The 27652-nt window shown below is 31.7% G+C and overlaps 3 protein-coding genes across 4 annotated transcripts; 2 read left to right on the top strand and 1 right to left on the bottom strand.

Annotated features, from left to right (window-relative positions):
* Window positions 1-3814: 3814 nt before the first annotated feature.
* On the top strand, window positions 3815-10810 carry LOC123918001 (DEK domain-containing chromatin-associated protein 1-like). The gene is made up of 11 exons (XM_045969932.1): window positions 3815-4713; window positions 4809-4842; window positions 7218-7297; window positions 7410-7469; window positions 7622-7732; window positions 7822-7902; window positions 8234-8308; window positions 9275-9734; window positions 10000-10097; window positions 10192-10222; window positions 10318-10810. Exons 1-11 carry the CDS (start codon window positions 4303-4305, stop codon window positions 10491-10493), a joined length of 1617 nt encoding a protein of 538 aa, XP_045825888.1. The 5' UTR covers window positions 3815-4302; the 3' UTR covers window positions 10494-10810.
* Window positions 10811-20402: 9592 nt separating this feature from the next.
* LOC123918000 (omega-hydroxypalmitate O-feruloyl transferase-like) lies at window positions 20403-25526 on the top strand. Of its 2 annotated transcripts, XM_045969931.1 has the most exons (3): window positions 20403-20480; window positions 20806-21263; window positions 24464-25526. In XM_045969931.1, the coding sequence occupies exons 2-3, from the start codon at window positions 20820-20822 to the stop codon at window positions 25328-25330; spliced, it is 1311 nt and encodes a 436-aa protein (XP_045825887.1). In that variant the 5' UTR covers window positions 20403-20480; window positions 20806-20819; the 3' UTR covers window positions 25331-25526. The 2 variants fall into 2 exon arrangements, with proteins under 2 accessions (XP_045825887.1, XP_045825886.1); XM_045969930.1 differs by lacking the exon at window positions 20403-20480 and having other exon boundaries at window positions 20525-21263.
* A 198-nt stretch (window positions 25527-25724) lies between these two features.
* Window positions 25725-26889, bottom strand: LOC123917999. The gene is made up of 2 exons (XM_045969929.1): window positions 26803-26889; window positions 25725-26384 (listed from the first exon to the last, which is right to left on the bottom strand). Exons 1-2 carry the CDS (start codon window positions 26865-26867, stop codon window positions 25919-25921), a joined length of 531 nt encoding a protein of 176 aa, XP_045825885.1. The 5' UTR covers window positions 26868-26889; the 3' UTR covers window positions 25725-25918.
* Between the last annotated feature and the right edge of the window lie 763 nt (window positions 26890-27652).

Below are 27652 nucleotides of genomic sequence, written 5' to 3'. Positions count from 1 at the left end.
CACCGGTTGAATCTGGTTTGGGTTCAGTTCTAGCATCAAGTGGTTTCAGCTCCCTCCCGATCGCTGTTGCGGGGGATCGATCCGCGGTCCTCCCTACCAAGTTCAGCGCCAATCACCACCGAACCAACTAACGATTGGTCACAAACTTACTATTTTAAACTTCTTAACATGTGCAAATTTGAACATGATAGAAAAACCTTTTTTTAATTATTACATTAACTTATATTTCTTTTCATATATTAATATATGATCTACTTTATTTTTGTAATTTATACCGTAGTTTATATTTCTACTCATATATTAATACAATTTTTATTAAAATTTCCATGTGGCCTATATTTCAACTCATACATCAATACGGGAGCCTATTTTTTATTATAATTTTTTCGGGAACATATATATTTCTACTTATGCATTAATAAGGATAATTTATTTTTTTTATTTATAATTTCTACTTAAATCTATATTTTTGCTCATATATTATTATGAAAACCGATTTATTTTATAAATTTTACGGAATCTATATGTTTAGTCAGATATTAGTTGGGAATTTTAATTTTTTTATTAATTTCAACAAGAACTTATATTTCTGCTTATATATTAATATATGAATCAATTGTTTTTGTTATTTTATTGTAGCCCTTATTTCTACTCATATATTGATACACAAACCTTTTTTTTTTTTGTAATTCATATCTACCTCAAAGTCTTTTTACGAAACCTTAAAGTCTCTTCCATATATTTCATAGATAAAATATTTTCCGTCAACTTTGTAATTCTTTTAGTGGAGAATAATAGAAACAACTATGATGCATTTTTAATTTGATAAAAATACAAACTAAAAGTGTCTTCCCTAAGGGTCTGTTTGGTTCAAAATAGGGGGAGGGGAGGTGAGGTATTTTTATAGAGGGGAGGGGAGGGAAGGGGAGGGGAGGGAAATTTTTTAATTACATATGTGTTTGGTTCAAAAGAGGGGAGAGGAGGGGAGGTGGGGTATTTTAATTAAATATATGTTTGGTTCACAAGGGGAGGGGATGTATTTTAAAAGCAATATACTTTTTTACCCTTAAAATCTTATAAAACTCATATTTTTAAAACTAATATCTCTTTGATCAAATTATTAGTAATTTACTTGCTTAAGGAAGACAGCCTCCCATTTGCTATCTCCTTGCCTCAAGGATCTTATCATCGTTCCATCCAATCCCTTCTTTCTTTTTAACATAAACGCAAGTGATTATGTATGTACAGGATCTTTTTAACATAAACGCGAATTTGAGTAATATGTATGTACAGGAAAACGTCATATATATAAACGCAAGTGATTATAAAAAACATGATACATATATGCATATATACAAACACATATATAAACGCAAGTGATTATAAAAAAAAAAATACATACTTGATGAGAAGCAACGACACCATATAGAAACAGAGGTAGACAAGGAGTACATACAATACAAAGTACAGACAACAAAGACCTAATAATAAAAATGGTAATAAGGATAATATTGGAATTCTAAAATATATTAAGGATAATTTTGTCAGTTTAATAAACTTTAAAAAAGCTTCCCTCCCCTCCCCTCCCCTCCAAATCCCCCCAATTTGGGGGGAAGCAAAAATTGAGTTATGAGGGATTCTGCTCACCTCCCCTCCCCTCGTATCCCCTCCTAAAAATTGAACCAAACACAAAAAAATTAAAATATTACCTCCCCTCCCCTCCCCTCCAAAACCCCCGAACCAAACAGACCCTAAGAAAATATATGACCCTGTGCATAAATTTTAAAGTTAGTTTTTATTACATAGTGTTATTTATTTATTTTTTTTTGTAGAATACATTGTGTTATTTTAATTATTAAATTTTATATGATTGTAAATATTTATGTAGTTGTCATTAATTAATTATCTTTCATTTGCAATTAAAATTTAAAATTTCCAGTTAAAAATAAAAGGCTTAAATGCAATTTTAGTCCCCAAAGTTTCATAATTGTGCAATTTTAGTCCCCAAATTTCTTTTGAGCAATTTTAATCCCTCAAGTTTTATAATTGTGCAATTTTAAAGCCCTCTACTTTATGTGGTTGGATTTATTGAAAGGTCTATGATATTAACACGCACTCTCTACACCTAATAATCATATATTCTCTTCCCAACTCCCCCAATTCTTTCTCTAACCAACCTATCCGCTCAACCCAAATTCTCTTTCTCATTGTCTTCTTCTTCCTTTGATGCATCGAACCACACCAAACAACAACACAAACATGCACTGATTTTTTCCTCAAAAAAATGCATCAAAGTTGAAAATCCAAATGTTAATTTGGTCGGATTCAATTGTATTTTACCTGCAAAATTCTCATAATTTTCACTCTTTCACTGTGTTGCTGAATTTGAGTTTCTATGGTTGATCTGTTTTTGGGTGTTGTGTTGAAGAACTCTTCTCACGGTTCCATTGTTTCCATAGGGTTTATATTTGGTTCATCACTTCTCTTAATTTTAAAGCTAATTTGTTATCTTTTTTCAAAATTTGAGGTGACCCATTTTAATTTCACAGTAGAGAAGAGAAAGAGAAAGAGAAACTAATTGGGAGTGTGATTGGTTCGTAGAAAAGAACGAGGGAGATGGGAATGCAAGAGACGATTAGGTGTATAAGGTGTATGTTATTATCATAAACTTCACATCAATCTAACCACATGTGAAGAGAGGGCTTTAAAATTGCACAATTATGAAATTTGAGGGACTAAAATTGCTCAAAAGAACTTTGGGGGACTAAAATTGCACAATTATGAAACTTGGAGGACTAAAATTGCATTTAAGCCAAAATAAAATATATTATTTATAAATCAATAAATCTACAACGTATTTTTACCCGTGCTTGACACGGGTTTGGATACTAGTTAAAATATAAACAACAACGAAAAAAAAATATAGAATAGGACTGACATAAATAAAAAAGGAAATGCAAAATACGAACACTTCAGAATACATTTTCCGAAACATACTGAGCGAAAAAAATTCCTTTTTTTTTTTCACTCGTGGAAAATAGATTACGAAACCTTCTTAAATGGCAAAAATGAAAATTCGGAGGATCTGAAAGAAACGTATGAATGAATAAAAAAAATTGAAGATTTCTCTCCCCACCTCCCGTGTTTATTTTCTACCCTCGATTTTCCATGTTTGTCCATGAATAAATATTTCGGAAGGTGTTTTCCAAAAATTTTTTCCTTGGAAAAAATCTTTAGAATGTATTTTCCAAATTTTTTCCGAATTTGAACTAAAGAACTTCAAAAAACGCATTTTGAAATTTGTATACAAGGACAAAAAATGGCAGACAAAAACTTCGAAAAACGCGTTTTGAAATTTATCCGATTTAGTTATGGGGTTCGACCAGTGGCCCAATGGTTTGACCAGTGAACCAATGACCCAATACTCTCTTCCCTATTTTATGTTTTCATGTTTTTCTCTCTTCCCTATTTCTTTCTTTTAAACCAAACACACGATCTAGGTTTCAAGTCTTAAATATTTTAGAATAAGAATTTTGTAATTTTTTTTCAATTTTTTTTTTGGCAAACTCAAGAAGAGAGAATACAATGTAGAAACCTCATTATAGTGTCCACAAATTCTAGCACAACTAGTAAAAATATCAAAATTCTTACTGTCAGACATTATGATCGATATTCGAATTCCGATAATCTTACTTTATATGTATAAGTTTTAAATAATTTTGTCATTTCGTGTAATTGTAAAAATAAGTCTCCTAGGAGACTTATACCACTTTCCTATGTTAGAAGCAGCCTCCCACAGTCCCCCACTCGTACCATGACCATCACACACTTGCGCAATAATCGCACACAGACAAATTTCAATCAGTCTCATTTTTTATTTTTTTTTGATACAGTCAATCAGTCTCATTAATTAACTAATACAACTAAATTTCCGAACGAGATCTAAGATCTCCATTCTCGGAATTTGAGGGTTTTGTAAAAAAAATCTTTATATTTAATTTCAATTTATTTTTTTCATTTTCCATTTTGCCGGGAGAAAATAAAAAGTGAGAGCGCTTACAATTTCGCATCAAAATTTTGAAACATTTTTCACCTAAACCGCGCTTCATATCTTTCAACTCAATTTTCATTTTCGCGATTCCCCCCTTTTTTTTCTTTCTCTCTCTATATTCTCTCAAATCTCATTCATTCACTTCAATTCCAAAAAACTTTCCAAATCCAATTCTTAATTATTCTTAGGGTTTTTTTCTTTTTCTCTCTTTTAGGGTTTCCGATCTATTCATTCTTTCTTTCCCCTAATCCATGGCTACCGAAACCCTAGACGATAATCAACCTTCTCTTCCTGAGAAACTCGACGATCCTGCTCCTGCTGCTGATGATGAAACCAAATCGAAAGAAGAAGATGAAGTAGTAGCTGCTGAACAAGATGCTGCTGTTGAAGTTGATGAATCTAAAGATGAAAAGAAAGAGATCGGTGAAGAAGATGATTCCGATGCTGATGAAGGTGGAGATGATGATGAGGAGGAGGAAGAGGAAGAGGCTAAGGAGAGTGGTAAGAAGTTGAAGAAAGACACGGTGTCGGAGAAAAAGAGTCCGGTTACTCCGACGAGTGATAGGCCGACTAGGGAAAGGAAAACGGTGGAGCGTTATTCTGAGCCGTCTTCTTTTTCGTTGGGAAGGTCTTCTTCCAGCAAAGGTTTGGTAATTGAAAAGGTATATATCTTGTTCTTCATTTTGGTATTAGTTTTTTAGGGATTGAGTTTGGTTTTCTAGATTTGATTGGTTGGATTTGGGTTTTTTTTTTGCAGGGACGTGGTACTCAGCTTAAGGATATTCCGAATGGTATGTTTAATTGCGTTGTGTAATTACTTTATCATTTTCATTATGTTGTTGTATTGTAGCCTATACTGTGAATTTTGGGATCATGTTTGGCTTTATGTGTGTGTTCATTGACTTTGCTTTCTACTTGCTCTAGATCTTGTTATTTGCACTGCTGATTTAGATAATTTTAATTGAAATATTGAATGCTAATTGGTAATAACTTATGGATCAATTATTTGTAAGATAATTACACCTGAATGAAAGGAAAATGGGCAACAAATTGCGCTGCCAACTGTTTTTGGATCAATTATTCATGATTATTATTTGAACCATCCTTTGATTGCGTCAGAAGTTTTTGCATTTTAGTGTGTTATGTATAACTTCTAGGTGGCTGTTTTTGTCTTCAATATGCATTTCATACTTGAATATTTCATTGAAATGATTTCACTATAGGTTTTTTGGTGTTTTTGAACATCTGTCCTCTTCAATACTCCCTCCGTCCCAAAATATAAGCAAAAATTGGTCAATGAAAGTTGATGTATTTGGTTTAAAATTTAGTCCAGATACATTCACTTTTGTTGACCTCCTTTTGCTTATATTTTGGGACGGAGTAGTACAGTGTTTCCTAGATGAAGATAGTTGTTCTTATTTTCTGTCATATTGGCTTGATGTTAAACAACAATAATATATTCACATGGCCAGTATTTCAATTTCTGTTTACATTTGGTGCTGTCCTATGTTATGAGCATAGACCAAAAGTGCATTATTAAGAGTTCCATAGGAGGGAGTTTCACCTGATAAGTGTGGCTTATAAGCAACCTTTTTGGTTTTTTAGACCTATTTACTTTCTCCTGACACATAAACAACCTTTTGTTAAATTCAATTTGTTGGTTGTCATACCACTTTAGTTCTTGAAACTTAACATGATTTTGATTAATCTTTCAGCATGTTATGTGTACTGTACTACTGGCCATAGAATATACTGTAATCTTTGCAGATATAAAAATTGATTATTTATTATTATATATCGGTTTTTTACGTCATCACCTCCCTATCAAGTTATTTATGTATGTGTTGGGAAATCGTTTCATAAAACACTTTTATAAACGCAGCGGAATTTTAAAATTAAGATTTCCCATCAATGGATTCTTGTGAATGAGCATGATCATGTCTAGAATATTACCTTTGAAGAACAAATCTGTGGCCGCCTTTATCGATCACAAGCACCGCACTTGCAGCACCTCCACTTAGTCCACACGAACAGGAACCTTCGATCTCACAGTGCTAGCTGTTCTTGGATGAAGGCTGAGGGAATCTTGTGCGGTTTAGGGTTTAGAGAAATTCAGAATTTTTCTAAACTCAGTTAGGGTTTCAAAAGTCTCACTTCTGAACTTCATAAGGCTCTATTTATAGAGTTTCTTATGAGGTCTTTAGCTTACACGAAATTGGGCTTCTCAAGCCCAATAACCGTTTTTCACTAACTGCACCCCCACAATAAGTCTTACTTATTTTTCCCTTCTTAACTGTCCTTATGTGTGTGACCCTGTAGGTTCTTATGACGTTGGCAATAATATTAATCGTAATATTATAAACAGTGAGCGGTATCTAGCAACACATTACTGTTACCCAAGTCATAGGAATGTCACGTGATCTGACTAACCTTTCCGTGATAAATATCTTGTGCACAATTACCCTTTTGTCCTCATGTCTATATTGAACACAAGGCATAGTATGTCATCCTTGTCTAGTTCAATATTGGGCCCATAGACATATCTCCCGTTATGTAGGAGGGACAAATTCCATCTAGGTCACTCATGTCCCTCAGCATGATTCGTGGGATACCCATCAACCATCTTTATAATTATCCAGTTACGGATAACGTTTGAATGACAACAAGGTATTACACTCCTGCATCTAGGGTACATAGTGGTTTCAGGTCGAAGGGTGGAATACACCTTTTATCACTATGAGAAAACTTATGACATTTCATAACACTCTATGTAGTATTCTCATGGTGGGTCAATCCGATATAAAGTTACCCTTAACATTTATATCTATGTGAAGACTTGATAACTCATTATCCATGATCAGTGAGATATGATCATCAGTCTACCAACATAATAGTCTTTATGCTTTATCGTTATCCCATTTCACAATAAAACTTGACTATGGATATGTTTAAGAATAGTGTTCTTATATTTAATGGAATCTCACGATTAAGTCATACTTAACGTTCCATAAGTGAACTGACTATTCTAGGGACTTTATCATTTTAACATATATAAAATTAATAAAGAAAAGCCTTTTATTTGATAAGTAAATTATTCAATACATTTATTATTCAATTATAAATAATTGGCCTCTAGGGCTTACACCAACAGTATGAACTGTTTCAGTGGCTTACAAGTTGTCCAAGAGAAAACCTGATGACAACCTGCATATGCTACATAGCATACTATTTGGGAAGAAATCAAAGGTAACACTCCTGCCATATTTTGTTTTTGTCAATTTCTGTTGACAGAATTATTTTATTTATTTAAAGGTGCATGATTCCTTTAACACATTTACTTTTCCTAAATGGTGGCCAGGCACACAATCTAAAGAGGAACATAGGCCAGTTTTCTGGTTATGTGTGGGCTGAAAATGAGGTACTGTTCTGTATGTTAATGTACTGTTCTTTTATTCTATTCATAACTCTGAGGGGTTGTGTTCATGTTATCTTTTCATAAAAACATTCTGTCTTAGCCTTAAGTCTGTAATTAAACTGCAGTTAAAACCACCTCTTCACAATTCTTTGCAGGAAAAACAAAGGGCAAAGATAAAGGAGAGGATTGACAAATGTGTGAAAGAAAAGTTGATTGTCTTCTGCGATGTTCTTAATATTCCAATAAACAAGGGCAGTGTGAAGAAGGTATGTGTTGATATTATTTTTCAATTCAAAGGAGTTCAGTTACCACTTTTGAAAATAAAAATAAATCCTCAAATGTGACATTTTTTCAGGAGGAACTGTCTGTAAAGCTGTTGGAGTTTCTGGAGGCCCCACACGCCACCACTGATGTTCTGCTTGCTGAAAAAGAACAGGTCTGTTATTCATGATTTTTAATTATTCATGAGTCAAAATCAATTGACACTTTTTTTTGACAGTATCAATTGACACTTTTGTGAGTTGTAAAAAATGTAAATATTCTACCAGTACTAGTACATCATTGAGTAGCATTTATTTTTTGGAGCTGTTAGATTAAAATGCACCTAGTAAAATCAGCATTTTTTTTTGGAATTTTTGAAATTGCTTTTTACTCTAACAAAGTATTCTAAAATTAATATTAACAAATTATAATGCCACTGATTCTGTCTCATATTTGAAGTTATGTTTTTGTGCCACTAATATTTTCAAGTTTTCCTCTGTTAACAGAAAGCTAAGAAGCGAACTAAAAAAGCAACCCCTAGCAAATCTCCTGGAGAAACATCTGCTGGAACACCGGCAAAGGTATTGTCTTTATTTTATTCATTTTAGCTTGCTGTAAATCTGTTATGCACTAATGTTATGTAAGTTTTAATGTTGGAAACTGATTGAAAGGTTGCATGTGGTCATCTCATTGTTTTTGGCAATAATGTTAGTTTGACTTTGGTCAGTGTAGAATATGTTAATGTCAATGTGAAACCTTTCAATACTGTGATGATTTGTATAGATGTATTGTGAATTTCATCCCAGGGCAATAATTCAGCAATATCCATCCGGTTTGTAGGGTCAAGTTTAGTGTTTACAGTTTTTTTTTTAATTAATGACTAATGATGCCATTGCTGCTCAAATACATCATATTTATTCTGCTATTAGTCCCAACCAATCTTCCATCTGTCTGTTAACACGTTCAAAATAGTTCTCTGTAAAAGGGCAACAACGAGAACTTATTTTTTCTTTGTTTATTTATTATTGAGTGGCCATACTCACACGCCGGGGAGAAGGAGGGGTGAAAATGTTGGATTGAACCCACACACCCGCTAAAAAGTCCTGGCAGTACAACCACTAGGCTGCAAAACAGGGGACACGATAAAACTTGATTGATGTTTGTGTACATCTAGTAATTTAGTCCATCACTTATATTTTCTTAACAGTTGTAAGAAATATTTGTAAAGTTAACTGTGTTTTGATACCAATTATGCATTGGGATACCTTCATTTTCTTTTCAAGATGTGATCTGTAAATATTATACACACTATTACCTGATTGAATTTAATTAGAACTTTATTCATTTTAGTGAATAAATAATTTACAGTTTTTTTTGCGGCTTACATTTCTTTGTTAAATTTTATCCTCCTTTTATTACCTTTGAAGGATTTGGAGTTGGGAGTTTGCGTATTCTCTAATTAATAGTTTGTGATATACTGTATGATGCTTCAAATATGTTTTTGTTGTTATTTTTACTCACTTTTATGATTTATCTTGCTCCAATAGAAAAAGCAAACTCCGCAATCAGGAAAAAAGCGAAAACAGTCTTCTGACGTTGAAGAAGATGATAAAGCTGAACTTTCAGATGCAAAGGACGATTCCCAAGAAGAGGAAGATGTTGCAGTGGCAAATAGTGGAAGTGATGACGAGGTTGATAAATCAGAGGAAGAGGAAGATACATCAAAGGCTCGTAAGAGTTCGTCAAAAAAGTCTGTGAAGGAGGGTTCAGTTGCCAAAGCTGGAGTTAAAACCCCATCTGCTAAAAAGACCTCTGCAAAAGCTGCCAAAAGCAGTGAAAAATCTCCAAAAAGTCTGGTTCCCAAAAAGTCTGTTGCTGATCAGGATTCTGCTTCTCTTTCCAAGTCAAGTCAACCTGCAACCAAGAAACAGAAAACTGGAAATGAAAAGCAAGACACTAAGGGGAAGACTGCAAGCAAAACCTCAAAGGCTCCTGTTAAGGATCAAGGTTCGTTAATTACATTTTCCCTCTTTATATTTGATGATATCTTCTATAGATTTTAATGCTTTTTCTAGTTGTACTTGTCTGTCTACTGGTTGGTCCACACTTTTTTAAACCTTTGGACTTTTTTTTTTAAAGTAGTCATGCTATATTTTGTTCAATTGAACAAGTCACAAAAAATATTCAATTCTATGCGTTTTCTTTTTAAATATGCTTTTGTTGTTTTTAAATCTTATCCTGCTTACTTAGTTATTTCTGATGCAAATTGTAGTAAAAGGTAAAAGTAGTAAGAAGTCCAAGGGAGAGCCTAGTAGGGAGGACATGCATGCAGTTGTAGTTAAAATTCTGAAGGAAGTAGATTTCAATACTGTAAGTAATATCTCTTTGGCAGTTAATTGTTAGTTTACATGTTTAGAGTTTTACAATTTTACTTATTATATATTTTGAATATCTTTTAATGCAGGCAACTTTGTCTGATATCCTCCGCCAACTTGGTATGATCTTTTTTCTTGTCAATTCTTGTCAACATTTCTTCCTTCAAGGGAAATGATTTCCTGACCTAAGCTATTTTGTAATTGAATGTTGACAGGTACACATTTTGGCCTTGATTTAATGCATAGAAAAGCAGAGGTGAAGGATATCATTACAGATGTAATTAATAACATGTCTGATGAGGAAGATGGAGGCGAGGAAGATGATAATGATGGTGATGGGGATGATGCTGGCAAAGACAGCGATGCCAGTAATGACGATGATGCTGAGTAATTTTAGATGGAAAAATATTGACTGCCGAAACTAAAAGAATGTGGGGTCATCCCATATAGCTAAATTTTATGTTCTTCTCCTGTCAGCTGTCTATACTGGTTAAGCTTTGGTAGGTATATTTGGTTTGAGTTGTGACCTTTGCTATGATAGATCCTGGAAACTAGGACTGTGCTCTGTGTACCATATTTAGATTTAACTTGCTCCTCTGTATTACAGATGTGTCATTTTATTTCTGATGTTGAATAGTTTGTTTTTTCACCTGCCTGTAAACATCATTGCCTACTAGTTTAGATCAATGTTAAATTTATTTGTTAGAATTTGATTGCGGAATTTTAAAAAATTGAGATGAGTGCTCTTGTACCTTCCAATTGCTCATTGTATCGTCATTATTCTTATTTTGGTTTGTGAATTGGTGGGGTTATTACTTATATAAGTTGAGGTGTTTAAGCTAGATTCAATTTGTACCCAGATATATCCACTGCCAGATATTGTGTATTTTATCAGCTGCTTCACTGTCCATATGAAGGTCCCACAATATGGCACTTCAAAACGAGTGTGGATTCTCTCCATTAACCTCAGGTTAAATTTTATTTTCAACCCTTGATTTGGAAAGAGAGAGAAAGGATAAAAGGAAAAAAGGTGAGTTTAAGGGTGGTGATTGGCAAACTTGAGGAAAATGAGGAAAAACAAATTGAGAGAATCCACTCCTTCAAAACAGATGCCTTAGCATGACCCCAATCATATGATAGGATGGTCCCAAACCCAAAATTGGCCAATAAACACATTTCACATGTAATTCTAATAAATTTGAATGCAATTTTAGATTTTAGTTCGGAGTTTAGACATTTTTCAATTAATTGCAAATGACATTCATCTTTCTTATAGATGTGGTTGGTGCTCGCCTAGAGACCAAAATTTGGCAGACCTCTACAAAAATTTAATCTGACACGTTTAAAACCTACTTCCTCCGTTCCAAAATGTAAGTCATTTTGAGAAAAGAAATTGTGCTAATATATAAGTCGTTTTACAATATTAAAGTATAATTATTGTTGATCTTCTTAAATTACATTTTTTATTCTCTTTTTTCATATTTTGTTTTAGCTTTTTTATGTCATGCTTTTATGCTTATCAATAAGAGAAATGAGAAGTTATTATTAAGTCTTTTATGCCTTGCCATTAAAATTCCTCCGGCCTTACCCTAAATTGTAAATAGTTTCAGTGTATGTTTGGTTTCAATTTTGGAGCAGCCAGAATTGATTCTAGACGTGTAGAAGATTCTGGCTTGTTTGGTTTCTCAAAAGTAGAATTGATTCTGCTTCCAGAATTGATTATACTTGAAGTTAGAAATTGTAGCTTCTGATTCTAGAATTGATTTTTACACTCAAATTTTTTGTTCAACTTACTTTTATATGAATATATCCAAACATGAATCAATTATGTCAAAATTAATTCTATCCACCGCAGAACCAAACACATACTCAGTACCATTAATTATTAATAAAGGGTGAATATCGTTCTAGCCGTGAAAAATAGAAAAGTAAAGATATAAGAATGAGTGATTCATCCTATATTCAAAAATCATACATTTACCTACATATATAGACTATAGTGCAAATAGATTAGGAGAGAGATTGAAGAGAGATGATAATACAAAATAGATCTTAAAAATGCACTAAAAATAAATGCAGAGAATTCAAATATCAAATTAGAGGGGAAGGAAAATAAGAAGAGAGGATGAAATGTAATAAAGTCCATCATGTTATTCCATCCCATCTCAAACATAGCTTTGATTCGTTGCTCTCTTAGTTCATCGGTTCATCTAGTATTTTATTCAACAATCCCAAAATTTTTATTTTATTTTATGTAGGACTAGACTCAAAATTTCCCAGTTATTCACTTTTAAGGAGTGATGATGACAAATAGATAACTTGACAATTTTTTGTGCTCTTAGTAACTAGTAACCTTCTTATTTTTCTTTTTTACCTTCTGGTTCCTAGGGGAAGGAGGTCATAATAGTCCAGAGTTCGGGACGAGTTCTGACATCAAGTCGTTCTAGTCCCCTCTCAAATGTAGTTGCGGGGGATTGAACCGTAGTCCTCCCTACCAAGTTCAGCGTCAATCATCACTGAACCAACTAACATTTGGTAACCAGTAACCTTCTTAATTCATACTGTATCATTTAATTAGCAGATTTATGCATTTATGGATTGACACGTTGGGTGAGAGAGAGATTTGCGTAAACTTTATTTTTGGATGTCGTTTGGTGAGATACTGAGAGAGATTTGCCTATTTTGTTTTGGGGATTACCATGAAGTTTTTTTTTTTTCTTCTTTTCTTTCGCTTCTCTTCGCAGGTTAAATAACAAGTGTATAAAAACGTAATTTATGTATAAAAAACCGTTTGCACGTTAATCTTGGAACTGAGTTGATATGAGATGTTCGCAAATTATGTAGTGAATGATTATTATGTCAAGCATTAAAGATGAGTAAATTTTTTTGTCATTCGCATGATAAACTGAGTTTACAACTTAAGTTGTAAACATGATATTTTGGAAAAAGATATTCTGTATAACTCATTTTTCCTAGAGGTACTCTACGTAGTAGTGCTAGTATAGGTAGAAAATGAATATTGGTTTAAGGGAGGGGATCCTCTCATGTGACATTTTTGTCATGTGAAATCTCATACACTCATCTTTTTTTATAATAAGCATTTTTAATTATTAAAATGGTAATAGAGGGTTGAGATGGAAACATGAAAGAATTCGGTGAAATCTCCACCGGAGACAATCCATCCCCATCGGTTCAATGTTTCATAGAATAAAGGGATGTTTTATCATTCACTTGCTACAAACTACAAAGTCAATGCCTTGTTAAATCAACCCAAGTTAAATTCATACATTACTTCACCCACAGTGCTGCTTAAAATTTCTGATCAATATGCTTCAACTAAATGGCTGGGATATGGATTTTATATTTATTTCTTGCTTTTGACGCAAACGATAAAGTAATATAAATATCATGCGTACAAAATATAACATTTTAATATTTTACTCAATTGAGCTGAAGGGTGCGTTTGATTTGTTAAAGGGCAAGTACTTGACAGAACAGTACAAGACAGAACAGCACAACACATGACAGAACAGCACAGAACAAACTTTTGGGATATTGAACATTTTTTTGTCTTATACGATATTTTGTTAATAAAATGGTATTTTGGCATTTTAGACAACTTGTACTGCGGACAAAAAGTTGTGCTGTGGTTTAGTGAGGTACAAAAAATTCTGTTTTTGTCCTGTCCATTGCTTCCCAGTTTGTCCAGTTCCTGAAACAGTTTTACAATCAAACACAGTACAACTACAGTTGTCCTGTCCAGTCCCTTATTTTTAGCGAATCAAACGGACCAGAAATGTTCATTTTAGAGAAAAATAATACCCTCGTGTTCCTATTATAAGAGAAGTTTTACTTTTTAGATTAATTGTAAAACTAATGTATTCGGACAATATTATAGTCTAGAAACATTAATTTTACAATGAACCTAAAAAGTAAAATTTTTCTTATAATAAGGACTAGAGGGAGTAACAATAGTATGTACTTAGCGAGGGGTTATATAGGGTTGTCAATTTGAACCGTAAATGAGGATTTTTTTTGTTGGAATTATCCTGTTTGAAGACTTGAAGATGAGAATTTTTTTTCTACGGGGATGAAGATGGGGAGAAAGTTTCGAAAGAGGTTTGAGAATGAGGATGAAATTTGTACCCTACCTAGCAGAGACTGCGTCTCCAAACACTTTATTAAAATAACATTTATAAATGTATATTTAAGTACTTTATATATATATATATATATATATATATATATATATATATATATATATATATATATATGGGGGCTGCTAACTTAGACCCAGTTGGGTCTAAGTTAGCAAGGTGCACCTTTTCAGTTGGACAAAAATACCCATTTTTTTAATTTTTGAAAGAATAGAGCAATAGGGGCATTTCTGTAATTTACCCAACAGTACACGCGCCCCCACCTTCTTTTCCCACCCCCAGGACACGTGGCAGCGTGTGATTGCACAAAATCCAAGCGCGTGCATCACACGCGCCGACAGACGCGCGTGGCTGCAGCCCACACGCGGAGAGAGAAACTTTTTAAAAAAGAAAGGCCACGTGTCAGCATATGATTGGCTGCGTTAATTTTTTTTTCTTCATTTAATACTTTAAACTCAATTATTTCATTGTAAATTAATTTTTTATTTTTTTATTTTTATACCAAAATTCATAATTTTTTTTTCTCTACAAATAGAGACTTGGTTCGTTTGATTTGGACACAGAAAAAAAAACTCAATTTTTCACTACCTTAATCTCATTTTTCACTACCTTAATTACATCAACTCACTGAAACCATTCTACCAGGAAAATGGTTTCAGAGTACAAATCTCTGAAACCATTCTACAAGCTAAATGGTTTCAGAAGCAAATAACTAATAATCAACTTACTGAAACAATTCTACCAGCAAAATGGTTTCAGATTACAACTCTCTGAAACCATTGTACGAGATAAATGGTTTCAGAAGCAAACACAATTAATAAATTACTCACTGAAACCATTCTACCAGTAAAATGGTTTCAGAATACAACTATGTGCAACCATTCTACAAGCTAAATGGTTTCAGAAGCAAATAACTAATAATCAACTTACTGAAACCATTCTACCAGCAAAATGGTTTCAGATTACAACTCTCTGAAACCATTGTACCAGATAAATGGTTTCAGAAGCAAACACAATTAATAAATTACTCATTGAAACCATTCTACCAGTAAAATGGTTTCAGAATACAACTATGTGCAACCATTCTACCAGTAAAATGGTTTCAGAAGCAAACATTAGTTTTTAATTATCGTTTTATCTCATTTAATTAACTAAAAATAGTTTCAGGTCTCCAAAAATTTCATAAAATATACCAAAAGTTCCAGAATATTATCTACTATTTTCCTGGTATAATGGTTTTAGTGAGTTGGTTGAGTGGTGCGTGTTAAATTACAACACACAAGTAACGTATTTAGTAGACAAAAAATGAGATTAAGGTAGTGAAAAATTGCGTTTTTTTTTCGGTGTCCAAATCAAACGAACCAAGTCTCTATTTGTAGACAAAAAAAAATTATGAATTTTGGTATAAAAATAAAAAATTAATTTACAACGAAATAATTGAGTTCAAAGTATTAAATGAACAAAAATCACGCCCAGCCAACCATTGTGTGACACGTGTCCTACTTTTAAAAAGCAAATGTTTCTCTCCAGGTTGTAATCCAGTGTGTCGCAGGCGCTGGAATCTGATGGATCAGGATGATCTGGGCTGTCTGATTGATCAGACAGTCTTGATGAGATCAGATCTTGGCTGTCTGATGGAAATCAACGGTCTGTAACCATGGTCCTTCGGTACGCGCGCGACACTGGATCCGCGTCTATTAATGGTTTCAGAAGGTGGGGCGCGTGTATACGGTTGGTAAAATTACAGAAATGCCCCTGTTGCTCTATTCTTTCAAAAATTAAAAGAATGGGTATTTTGGTCCAATTGAAAAGGTGCACCTTGCTAACTTAGACCTAACTATGGTCTAAGTTAGAAAACCCCTATATATATATATATATATATATATATATATATATATTATACAATATGTGTATAAATTTGTTTATATATAATGTATATTATTGTCAAAAGACACTCACAATAATGTCTTAATTTTTTGTATTTGTTTTATGATTAATCTTTATTATTTTTTTTGCAACTATGATTGAAAATAATAGAAATTTGATATTTTTTTAAGATAAATTGATCTCTTCAGAAACTATAGGATCAACATAGAGATAATAAAGTAAGAATACTTTCCGAAACACATAATAAGGATGAAAAACATTTTAGATGTTAATAAAAAATTGGAAAATACTCCCGCTTAATTTCTACCCATGACATCCATAGGGTATGACAAGTTGACAAAATGAACTATTTAGACATTTTTTTCTTGGACAAAATTTGGACGGTGGAGATTATGGCGCAAAATTATAAATCATTAGATTTGATCTAGTGATGAATGATCTATATAGTATATATGAGATATGTAGTTCGATCTTCTCTTCCATTATAAACAAAAAATAAATAAATAACGCTAAATTATGGAACTATATATTGAAATTTTAACTTTTTATGATTGTTAATCTTTTTCACTCACCGCTTCTCTTACTTTAAATAAACCAAAATCTTGCAAAAATAAATACTACCTTAAGTCTAACTAAAATATTTACGTTTTGTCGGAAAAACTAAGATGTTTAAGTGAATTCAACACTAATAATTGTAGTTATTTAATCTGAACAAAGTTTTTTTATAACTAAATCTGAATGTTAGGTAATGCCTTGGTTGTAAATGTTTTTACTTGTTATTTCTTTGACAAAAAATGTTGTTACTTGTTTGACACTCCATATATAACCGGCAACTACTAATAAAAAAGAATGAATTAGTCACCTACTTTTTATTTTTTTGATACTCCTACACAAAATTAGTCACCTACTTCTAATACTATAGTATGAAACATTGAAACATCGAATATGAGTCTAGAGATAGGAGATAGTGATAACATTATTGGCCGGTAAACACATCAACAAAAAAAAGAAAATAGAAACAGCATTATTGGCCACGCTTTTGAAAACACAATTTCTTTTTTTTTGGTCAGGTAGCCTAGTGGCTTGAAATTCCACCTTTAAAGATGGATAAGTGGAGTGTCCAGGGTTCGAACCCTGGCTCCTGCATATAAAATGCTGATGTCCCAACCAATTGAGCTAAAATATCTTATGGTGAGATATTTTTAATTTTTTTTAACTAATATACAGTATAGTGAGATATATATTTTTTTCTTACGAAAATATAGTGAGATATTTGTTGGGTAGAATATTTGTTGTTATTTTGTCAGATATGAACCAATCCAATTTACAGAGATATAACCGAGTTGGTTTAATTTGGTCAACAGGACATAAAACATAATTTTATTTTTTTTGTTAAAAAACAAACAAAAAACAACTAAATATGACATTCTATTTCATATGAATTTTAAATTATACAGTACAATTTAAATTTTTCCAAGTTAAAACTTGAACTATTAAATTGTAAGAATTCTAAATTGGCCCATAAAAATCCTAAACCACAAATACAAAAAAAATCACCATTTTTTCAAGAATTGAGCTGAAATTATATATCCAATTCTAAAAATTGAATCCAATGCGGTTATTTGAATTACACATGTGCGCACTTATAATTCATAACTTAAAATTAAAGAATCTAAGGGGGGTGTATTGGATTAGGATTTCATAGGATTTTAAAAGACTTTTTTATGATAAAAAAATCTTGTGGTATTCAATCAAGACTTTTAGAAAAGTTAAATAAATCTTGTGGTATTCAATTAAGACAATTAAGATTTTTTTCAGGGCAACAAAATCTGTTGGTATTCAATTGAGATTTCATACCACTTTTAAAATGTCTATTGGTATTCAAAAGTCTATGGATTTTGATGGATTCTTCTTTGCAATGGATTTTGATGAACTTTTTAGTTGAAAATACACACAAAACACTCCTCCAACAATCTCACCCAAACCCATGAGACTTTTTATAATATTTCAAGACTTTTTTTTTTCCTATCTACAGAATAGAACATTATCAATATTCTGATTTTCTTTTTACCATCAACCCCGGTTCAATCTCTTTCAAATTTCTTCATGGTGATTTCTTTTGAATGACAATGGACATGCATACATGTGTACTCAATATTGTTTATATATATTATTGCCCATCGATTTTAATTTTTTCAATTCATTGTTGTTTTCTTTCTTATACATTATGAATCTATGATCGATTTTAATTTTTTCAATTTATTGTTGTTTTTTTCTTTCTTTCTTTCTTTCTTATATATTATGAATCTATGATCCATTCAAAAAAAAAAATTTCCCCTGTATCTCCAAATCAAAGGAAGAGATGTACTTGTTTTTTTCACGTTAATTATCATTCAACTGGTTTTTTTCACGTTAATTTTTTTTTTTCATTCACTTCTTTTTCTTTTTCACCAAGAATGGAAAGTTTTTTTCAATATTAAAGTCAGTTGAAATCTTAAAAATCTGTATTATAAAATCCATTAAAGTCTTTTAAAATCCAAATTAAAAAATCCTGATTGTAAAAAAGTCTTTTAAAAAGTCTTAAAAGTCAATACAATCCTATAAAATCTTTTAAAATCTTCAAGATTTTTTTTTTGTTAAAATTGTCCGTCAAAATCCTAATCCAATACACCCCCTAATTTTAATCTAACGACTATCAATATTTTAAATGTGTGAATTCGATATTAATTGACCGGAGAGAAATTTATCCGCATGAACTAAACCACTTAGAAGTTGGTCTAGACCGACCCAAACTACATGTTATGAACACTCAAATCAAACGGTTCGAGTTAGATTGGGTCATAGGATTGTTGACATTGAAAGAAACCTATTAGCAACAGTCCCTACTTTCAAGTTGAAATATAAATCATTGCCACGTTTTGGTTTTTGTTCTTCATGGTAAAGAGTACTGCCACGTTAAACCTTAAAGAAAATAAAATTTTGTCGTTCACCTATTTTTTAAAGAAATCTAGGAAAATCGGTTGCGGGTCATTAATTGCATGTACTATTTCTTTTTTGAAGCAATTAATTATATTGCATGTACTATAACTATTAGAATCAATGTTTTAAGAACCGGATCGGACCGGCCGGTTCAACCGGGAACCGGACACAGCAGCGGTCCGGGCTACTGCTGAGAACCGGTAGTCTGCAGAACCGGGAAAAAACCGCTTAAAACCGGTACGAACCGTCCGGAACCGTTCGAACCAGTGAACCGGGGGCGGTTTGAAAAAACCGGCCGGTTCGGAATCTTTTGAAAATTTTTTTTTTAAAAAAAAAAAAAACTGTGTATTTAACGTGTTTTTTTCCTGTGTGTAACCCTAATTTTTCTCTTTCCACTTTCCACTTTCCAGAGAGCGTGAAAACGGTGGAAGGAAAACCAACACCTATTTTCTTCTTCTTCGTGAAAACGTTGTTGTTGCTGCCTTCACTGGTAAGGATTGAGCACTTGCACTTTTTTTCTCCTTCTTCTTCTTTAATTGTTTCTTATATTAGATGGTGGAATGAAACAAATTTATCCTATTGTTATGTTTAGGTTTCTTAATTTATTTCTTAATTTGTGGAATGAAGAACTAAGGTTTTGTTCAATTTTTATGGGTTTTTATGGGTTTCATCTTTATATTATTTGCTTTAGGAAATATTGTTTCAACACATTGATAGATTGCAACAAGAATAATATTTTTCAGAATCTTGTTTCAATTTTGAAAAGGGTTTTTTTTTTCTTATATTACAGTGAAAAAAAAAACGTTAAATACAGTAGTTTTTTTTTTCCTTATATTTCAAAAGATTTTTTTTTCTTATATTACAGTAGTTTCTAATTTGTGCTTTGTTTGTTTTAGGTTTTTAAAGTTTCTATTTTGTTGGTTTGTTTATCACCTGTGAAGTAGAATAATTATTATGAACCAATTTTAGTAATTTGTTGCTTTGTTAGTTTCTAAGTATTTGTTATTCTGTTACTGATAATTTGTTTATTAGCTACCAGATACGAAAATTATATGAACGTTTCATATAAACGATTCAATAGCGGTTGAACCGGTCTAACCGATTGAACCATGAACCAGTGACCATACCGGGTCGACCTCCAGTCCGGTTCTTAAAACATTGATTAGAATAATGTATGAAAAATATAGCCGTAAAAATAAGTCCTTGTCAAGTTGGTGCATTTGATTGACGAAATTATGGTGACCTAATTAATTATATTTTTAGTCAAAAAAAAATAATTTTTCCTTTCTATATAAATAACCTCTCTACACCAAATTGGAACACAAATTAATTCAATTCAAGCACCGCATATTCAGGTGAACATACATAAGCAGAGTGATTACTCATAATTTCTTGTTTCTTTTTGTTTTCAGCTAACAACATTAATTTTCTCAATTGCCATGCATAACTTCTTCTAACTAGTTTGTTCATTTTGTACTATATCAAAACTTCTCTTAGTATCATATTCACATTATTTTTTTATAGAGACTAAAATTTATTAGAGAAATGGAAAAAATTTAGTTGCGGAATCTCATTCAGCGTCTCAACACATACCACTCCACACTTTTAGAAATATATTCATATGTTTTTAAATCGTTTTTTAATAAAGTTCTCACACTCTTCATGTCGTGTTTATTCAAGGTTTATATCTGATCATGACGAACATAGATATCATCTCTACGGTGGAACTTAATGTAAAGCAAGGAGAACCAATTCGTGTTCAACCAGCGGAAGAAACAGAAAAGGGACTTTACTTTCTTTCAAACCTCGATCAGAATATCGCGGTTCCAATGCGCACAATTTATTGCTTTAAATCAGAAACAAGAGGAAATGAAAAAGCTGCACAAGTTATTAAGGATGCTTTGTCAAAAATTCTTGTCCCTTATCATCCTATGGCAGGAAAGTTGATTATAAGCACTGAAGGGAAGTTGATTGTGGATAACACAGGGGAAGGTGCAGTTTTTGTTGAGGCTGAAGCAGATTGTAATATAGATGAAATTGGTGACTTAACAAAACCAGATCCTCATAGGCTTGGGAAATTGGTTTATAATACACCAGGTGCTAAAAATATATTAGAGATGCCTCTTATGACTGTTCAGGTATGATATATACTTTTGTCACAATAACAAACATCAACCAAGTTTTCAATTTGACTTACACTCATACTAGAAGAAATTATAAACCAATTTTTATCGTATGTTTTTTGGAATTAAATATAAACAAAGGTCAAATTTATTTTTTGGAAAAATATATATTATTGGCAATTTCTCTTTAGAATGACCAATAATAACTCCATAATTTTTTTTATCTAGGGAGAGAGGGAATGTGCGGAGGATGCTTCTCTGCTCCCTTCCCCGCCCCCAAATTTGTTCCTTGTCCCCGATCCCCGTAACAGAGGAATATTCTTCCTCATCCTACGGAGATCCATGAACAACGAATATTAACTAATTTTTTATACTTTTCGATTAAAAGTACACTTGTAACTTGTTATTTCTTTCTTTAAAAAAATAAATATATATATTTTGCATCTTTCATTTTTTAAAAATAAAAACACATTTTACATAATAAAGAAAATAGCTAAAAAATAATGTGTATTGTGTATGTATTTGGTGTACTTTTATTTGGTTATTTCGATAGTGAAACAAGAAAATAAATTGATCATTGTATTATTGACTATTGGATTTCTAACATATTAATTATTTTTTTTATAAAAATAATTATATAATATATTATATATAATTTAAATAATATAGTCGGACTCGGGAAATCTACAATGGCAATGTCAGATAATCCCCACAAAAATTCGTAAACAAATTAACATTCCTATTTTATCTCAATTATTGATAAACACTAATGGCGTTAAGTTGAATATCTTCACATGAATTCGATCATTAAACTTTAATTTGTGTGTTTATTTCCTCAAAAAGAAATAAAAAATAAAAAAATTGAAAAAAGGGATTAATCATGCGTACGGTATGGTGATGTTAAGTGTGTGCATGTGTTACTGTACAAAAAAAAAAGTGTGTACAATATGTACATACATGTGTTATAGTACTTTTTTTTGTCTTTTCCATTAATTAATGACGATGACAAGATCCTACTGTATATTTTCCCATGATGTTTGGTCAGCGGATTATGCTAACTAGTATTGTGAGACGGATTTGGATTCAGTGCAGTCATGAATTTAGTGACTGCAGTGCAGTCGGTTACGTCTAGTCCGTCTGATTAAGATCAGACAGTCCAAAATTTAAGATCAATTTTATAATTAAAATCTGATTTTAAAATCTGAGCCGTCTGATCTTGATCGGACGGTCCAGATTTAGTAACTGCAGTGCGGACAACCGCACATAATCCAAATCCTTGTGAGACCATCTCTGGCTGGTTGTAGTATCTATTTCAATTAAAATTGATACCTATTACTTTCTCTAGTTGTCAATGTAAAAAGAAATTGATTTTTTAGATATATTAAAAAATGAATGTGTCTAATTTTTAATATAGTATAGATATATTAATTTTTTAATGTATTTAAAAAGTGAATCTCCTCTTATATTAAGAATCGAATGAAGTATGTATTATCATTGGAGTAAAAGAGGTTTGAGTACTTAATAAGTATCGCTTCTCAAATAAGTATCCCCTCCGGTCCTTATTATAGATTCATAAAATGTTGGATGTATTTGGTCCATATTATTGACTAGATACACAACATTCTATGAATCTAAGAAGTAAATTTCTTCTTATAATAAGGACTGAAGAGAGTATATATTTGTAGGACCTACTTATAAAGATATAAAATTATTGATGAGATCAGTAAAGTTATTAACGGGACCCATATAGAATTTTTAAGAGATGCTGAGTTGGAGTGATTGAGTACTTATTAAATACTATTATTAAAAAATTATAAATAAATGACGTGTACACGTGAAATTCAATTAAGTACTCAAAATCGAAGTGCTCAATTGTGGATGCTATGAAAGACTAGTTAAAGAGTCGAAACAAATATATTTTATATTAAAAAATAACATTTTTATATTTTAAAATGTAAAATACACAAGTTTTAATTTTTTTTAATATATTTTGTTCTTTAACTAATGTCTCAGTATATTAATACCCTAGAGGTAATTAGTATTTTTTTAATCACATTTTTTATTTTTTTTATAAGCAATTTTTTAATCACATTAATTATTCAGCTGAGTAAATAAACAATTCAATTTACATATGAGGAGTGTGTGTTAAGTTGAGACGGAAAATGTTCTATCAAAAAAAAAATTGAGACTGAAAATGGTTAGATTTGTTGTGTAAGTCCATTTAACCCACTTTTTTTTTAGATGAGTTGAAATTTTGAAACCATCATCTAACTTATAAAAAAAAATTGGATGTGTTTTCTTTAGGCCCCACATATTTTTTATACCCAAAAGATTTAATTTTATCATTGATAAAAAATTCGGTTCGCAAAAATCAAAATTTTTTCTAGTTCAAATTCAAGAAAAATTCGGTTAATATAAATCAATTTTTTTTTCAAGGCAAAAAAAATTCAGTTCGAAGAAACAGAAATTTTTATTGAACCTGAAAAGAAAAAAGAACCACGGTCTAAAGAGAACGCATAAAAAAAAGGGGATGGAGTAGTGATAGATTGGTCCATCGGAATAATAATTAAAAAAAACTGTTTTTTACACTTATTTTTATTTATAAGTCATAATCTATTTTTCAATTTCTCCTCCGTAGAGTAGAGTAAAGATAAGAAAATTATTTAATCTAAACACTGTAGTTTCGTGATTTTAACCTCACCTTTTTAATAGTTTGTCAATTTGTGAGCTTAGAATTTTTTATTTTGGTTGTCTTCTTAGCTTATTATAGATTTTTAGATGATGAAACATGGATATTTCAATGATAATTTTTATATGTTTTGTGGACTCAGTTACATATTTTGAATTTTTGATTTTCATAAATTAGCCTTACTTTATTTATGTATTTTTACACTTTTTACATTGTTTTTGTGAAATTTTTAACTAATATTTTTTTTTTAAAAAAATTACAGGACAACTCACCATAAAAATAAAAAGGGTCGGGTTGAGATTTTTAACCCTATATTTTTAGTTGGCTTGTCTCGCCCTGCCCCTTTGAAAGATGACCCGTTTTACAATCCCTAATGTTAAGAGTTCTTTATTAGATGAGATAAGACATGAACATGTATTTATATATAAGTTGGTTAAATAGAAACTTGATGATTCAAATTTTTAAAAACTAAAACAATTAATCATTAACTTATTTACTTTTTGAAAAATGAACTTTTTTTTTCTAGGTGACAAAGTTCAAATGTGGAGGATTCACTTTGGGACTAAACATGATCCATTGCATGAAAGATGGACTATGTGCCATGGAGTTTGTGAATGCATGGGCTGAAACAGCCAGAGGTTTAGACTTAAAAGTTCAACCATTTCTTGATCGAACCATACTTGAATCGCGCAACCCTCCCAAAATAGAATTCCAACACCACGAATTCGACCAACTAGAAGATCTATCAAACTCTGAAAAAATCTATGAAGGAGAGAAAATCATCCATAAATCCTTCTTTTTCAATCCTGAAAAGCTTGATTCGCTCAAGAAAAAGGCAACAGAAGACGGAGTTTTAAAAAAATGTTCAACTTTTGAAGCACTCTCGGCTTTTGTATGGAGAGCTAGAACTTCAGCTTTAGAAATGCATCCTAATCAACAAACGAAATTACTTTTCGCAGTTGATGGACGGTCGAGATTCGTTCCGCCAATACCAAAGGGATATTTTGGCAATGCTATTGTGCTAACAAATTCTTTGTGTAAAGCAAGTGATTTATTGGAGAATCCTTTTTCATTTTCAGTTGGATTGGTTCACAAGGCAATTGAAATGGTTACAGATAGTTACATGAGATCAGCTATTGATTATTTTGAGGTTACAAGAGCTAGGCCTTCTTTAACCGGAACACTTTTGATTACAACATGGACTAAATTGTCTTTTGACACTACTGATTTTGGTTGGGGTGAACCTTTGTGTTCTGGTCCTGTTACATTGCCAGATAAAGAAGTGATTTTGTTCTTGTCACATGGTCAAGGAAGGAAAGGTATAAGTGTGCTTCTTGGTTTGCCTGATTCTGCTATGAAACGTTTTGAAGAATTGGTGATTAATATGGTGTGAAAATCTATTATTCATGTAGCATATATATACTGCATACATATATACATACATATCATTTATGTGTAAACAGCTTGCTTGTTAAGCTATTGAATGTTGTGATTAAGTTTGTAATAATTAAAGGTGTTAAGTATATATAATAAATTGTATGTGTTATTGGCCTTGGCAATGCTCAAATGTTAATGTTGTTTTCGTAGAATCAACCCTATAAAACTAGTTTAGAAGGTGAAGATTGCCCTCACTTCTAAGTTCTAATTCTATGCATATCTTCAGATCATCTCTCAACTAATGTGAGACTATAAACACATATCATCATACTTTTCTCATACGGAAAATGTAGTGTAATCTTTCATTTCTTTATACTTTTATTTTTTATGGACATATATTGACGAAAAATTCTCCTTTAAGAGTTTTAAATGTGTTGCATACTCAAATGTGCTCAAGTGTTTAGTTAGGTGCATATGAGTGTTTTCACTTTCGGTTTACAAGTCAAAATAACTCAACAAACACTAAATTAACTACACATTGCAAACTTACAAAACCCTATTGAAATTGCTTTATTTTCAACATTTCCAAATCTATCCATGACCCTTATTCATATAACAAAGAATAGATGCTGGGTTTGGAAGAACAAAAACAAGAAAATCCCTTAGCCTCATTAATGTGACCCTCTTCCTCAAAATTATTCATCTCAGCCAATACTTTATAGAACAAATCAACATTACATGGAAGCCTAATAGGGCCATCATTTTGAAACCCATATTCCACCTCTGCTTCATCTAGTAACATCTTGAATAATGGATGGTTAGCAAACTTGGTCTTCACAAAACACCTTTGTCTTTGAGGTCCAACATAAACTGAAAAATAACCATTTGGGGTTTTTAATTTTTTACCCTTCACATTTTGTGAAAATGAATTTGAAGTACCCTTATTCAGTAGTAATGACCTCATATTGCTATTGCCACCTCCACCTCCTATTGATTGCCATGCCTTTAATATCACATTCTTCTTACATGTTCCTTTTATACTGCCCATCAATATACTTCTAGTCTTACAACTACATTTGCACACATATCTTTTATTAGTTATTCTACTATGGGAAAAATAAAATAAAATATGGCTTATAAAAAATAAAATAAAATATGTATCCCTACTAAAAAATATCAGAGTTCAAGTCCTGATGCCATATAATTTAGTTGGTAGGGACATTGCATATATTATACTATCTTCAATTGAAGAAAGATAGTATAATATAGTTTCAGTCTGGCATCAATTAGTTTCAGCCTCTCGATTGCAGTTGCGGGGATCAAACGCATTCATCCTTACCAAATTCAGCGTCAATCTCCACCGAACCAACTAACGCACTAAACTACTTGATAAAAAAATATTAAAATCAACAAGGCAAAAATAAATAATTAATATTTGAAAATGCATGAGAAACATGCATGAATAATATATAGTAATTGAATATATACCTGAAGAATTGGGTTGGGATGGCCTTCATTAAATAAATGGAAGAGAGGAATATCAGATAGGTCATCCAATGAGGCGTTTCTAAGAGGATGTTAATGAATTTATATAGTATAGTATGTCAACGCACAAAAGTCTTCTAATTTGGCATTATCTTTTTTGTCTACTGTATATGCCGCATATCTTGAAAAAAAGAATATTGGTTCTACAAAGTCAGGGAATATGTAATTTCCAAATTATTGCTGCTTAAAATGTCGACCTTATTTTTTTATTTTTATTTTTATCGTCTTGTTGTAAACTATGTGTGAAGATTTGAAGACAAAAGAGTAGAACTTTGACCATGTGTGATGGGGATGTTGTGGTGTTCTTTGTGCTTGCGGTTTCATTTTTAACCATTATTGTAATCATAGGTACCTTGACCCTTGTGTTGATTTGTAGAAGCCGTGTTAGAATAATCTTTTGTATAAGCAACTTTGGATCTTGGTGAAGGATTAGACTCTTGCCTAAGCAGATTCGCTGCAGTAAACTTTTCCGCAGTTTTAGTACAGGACTGTTCGATCAAATATGCGCGGTTGAAATTGTTTTAAATGATTTTATATATAATTCTTTTAATCTGAAAATCAATAATGAATGATTGAGATTGAAACTGTATTATAATTAACTATGTTTTTTTTATTGTAGCAAATCTTGTTCCGACTCTTGCACATTTAGATAATAGTAGTTATTCTAGTAAGGATAACTTGGTCTTTTCAATATTTTGGTTGATTGACTAATTAATTGTTAGAGTAATCGGTCAATTTAGTCCCTAAACTATCACTCACTCACCAACTTAGTCCCTAAACTATTAAAACCAAC

This window comes from Trifolium pratense, linkage group LG3, assembly GCF_020283565.1.
Source record: "Trifolium pratense cultivar HEN17-A07 linkage group LG3, ARS_RC_1.1, whole genome shotgun sequence".
Lineage (NCBI taxonomy): Eukaryota > Viridiplantae > Streptophyta > Magnoliopsida > Fabales > Fabaceae > Trifolium > Trifolium pratense.
The sequence above is the reverse complement of the archived record's forward strand: the minus strand, read 5'-3'. Positions and strand labels throughout refer to the sequence as shown.

Excerpts from the sequence above, each read along its gene's own strand:
- LOC123918001 (XM_045969932.1), top strand. The coding sequence starts at position 4,303 with ATGGCTACCGAAACCCTAGACGATAATCAACCTTCTCTTCCTGAGAAA. Across the intron at positions 7,903-8,233 it reads TGCTTGCTGAAAAAGAACAG|AAAGCTAAGAAGCGAACTAA; the intron begins GTCTGTTATTCA and ends CTCTGTTAACAG. Across the intron at positions 10,098-10,191 it reads AGGAAGTAGATTTCAATACT|GCAACTTTGTCTGATATCCT; the intron begins GTAAGTAATATC and ends CTTTTAATGCAG.
- LOC123918000 (XM_045969931.1), top strand. The coding sequence starts at position 20,820 with ATGACGAACATAGATATCATCTCTACGGTGGAACTTAATGTAAAGCAA. Across the intron at positions 21,264-24,463 it reads TGCCTCTTATGACTGTTCAG|GTGACAAAGTTCAAATGTGG; the intron begins GTATGATATATA and ends TTTTTTTTCTAG.
- LOC123917999 (XM_045969929.1), bottom strand. The coding sequence starts at position 26,867 with ATGACCTATCTGATATTCCTCTCTTCCATTTATTTAATGAAGGCCATC. Across the intron at positions 26,385-26,802 it reads ATCCCAACCCAATTCTTCAG|TTGTAAGACTAGAAGTATAT; the intron begins GTATATATTCAA and ends GTGCAAATGTAG.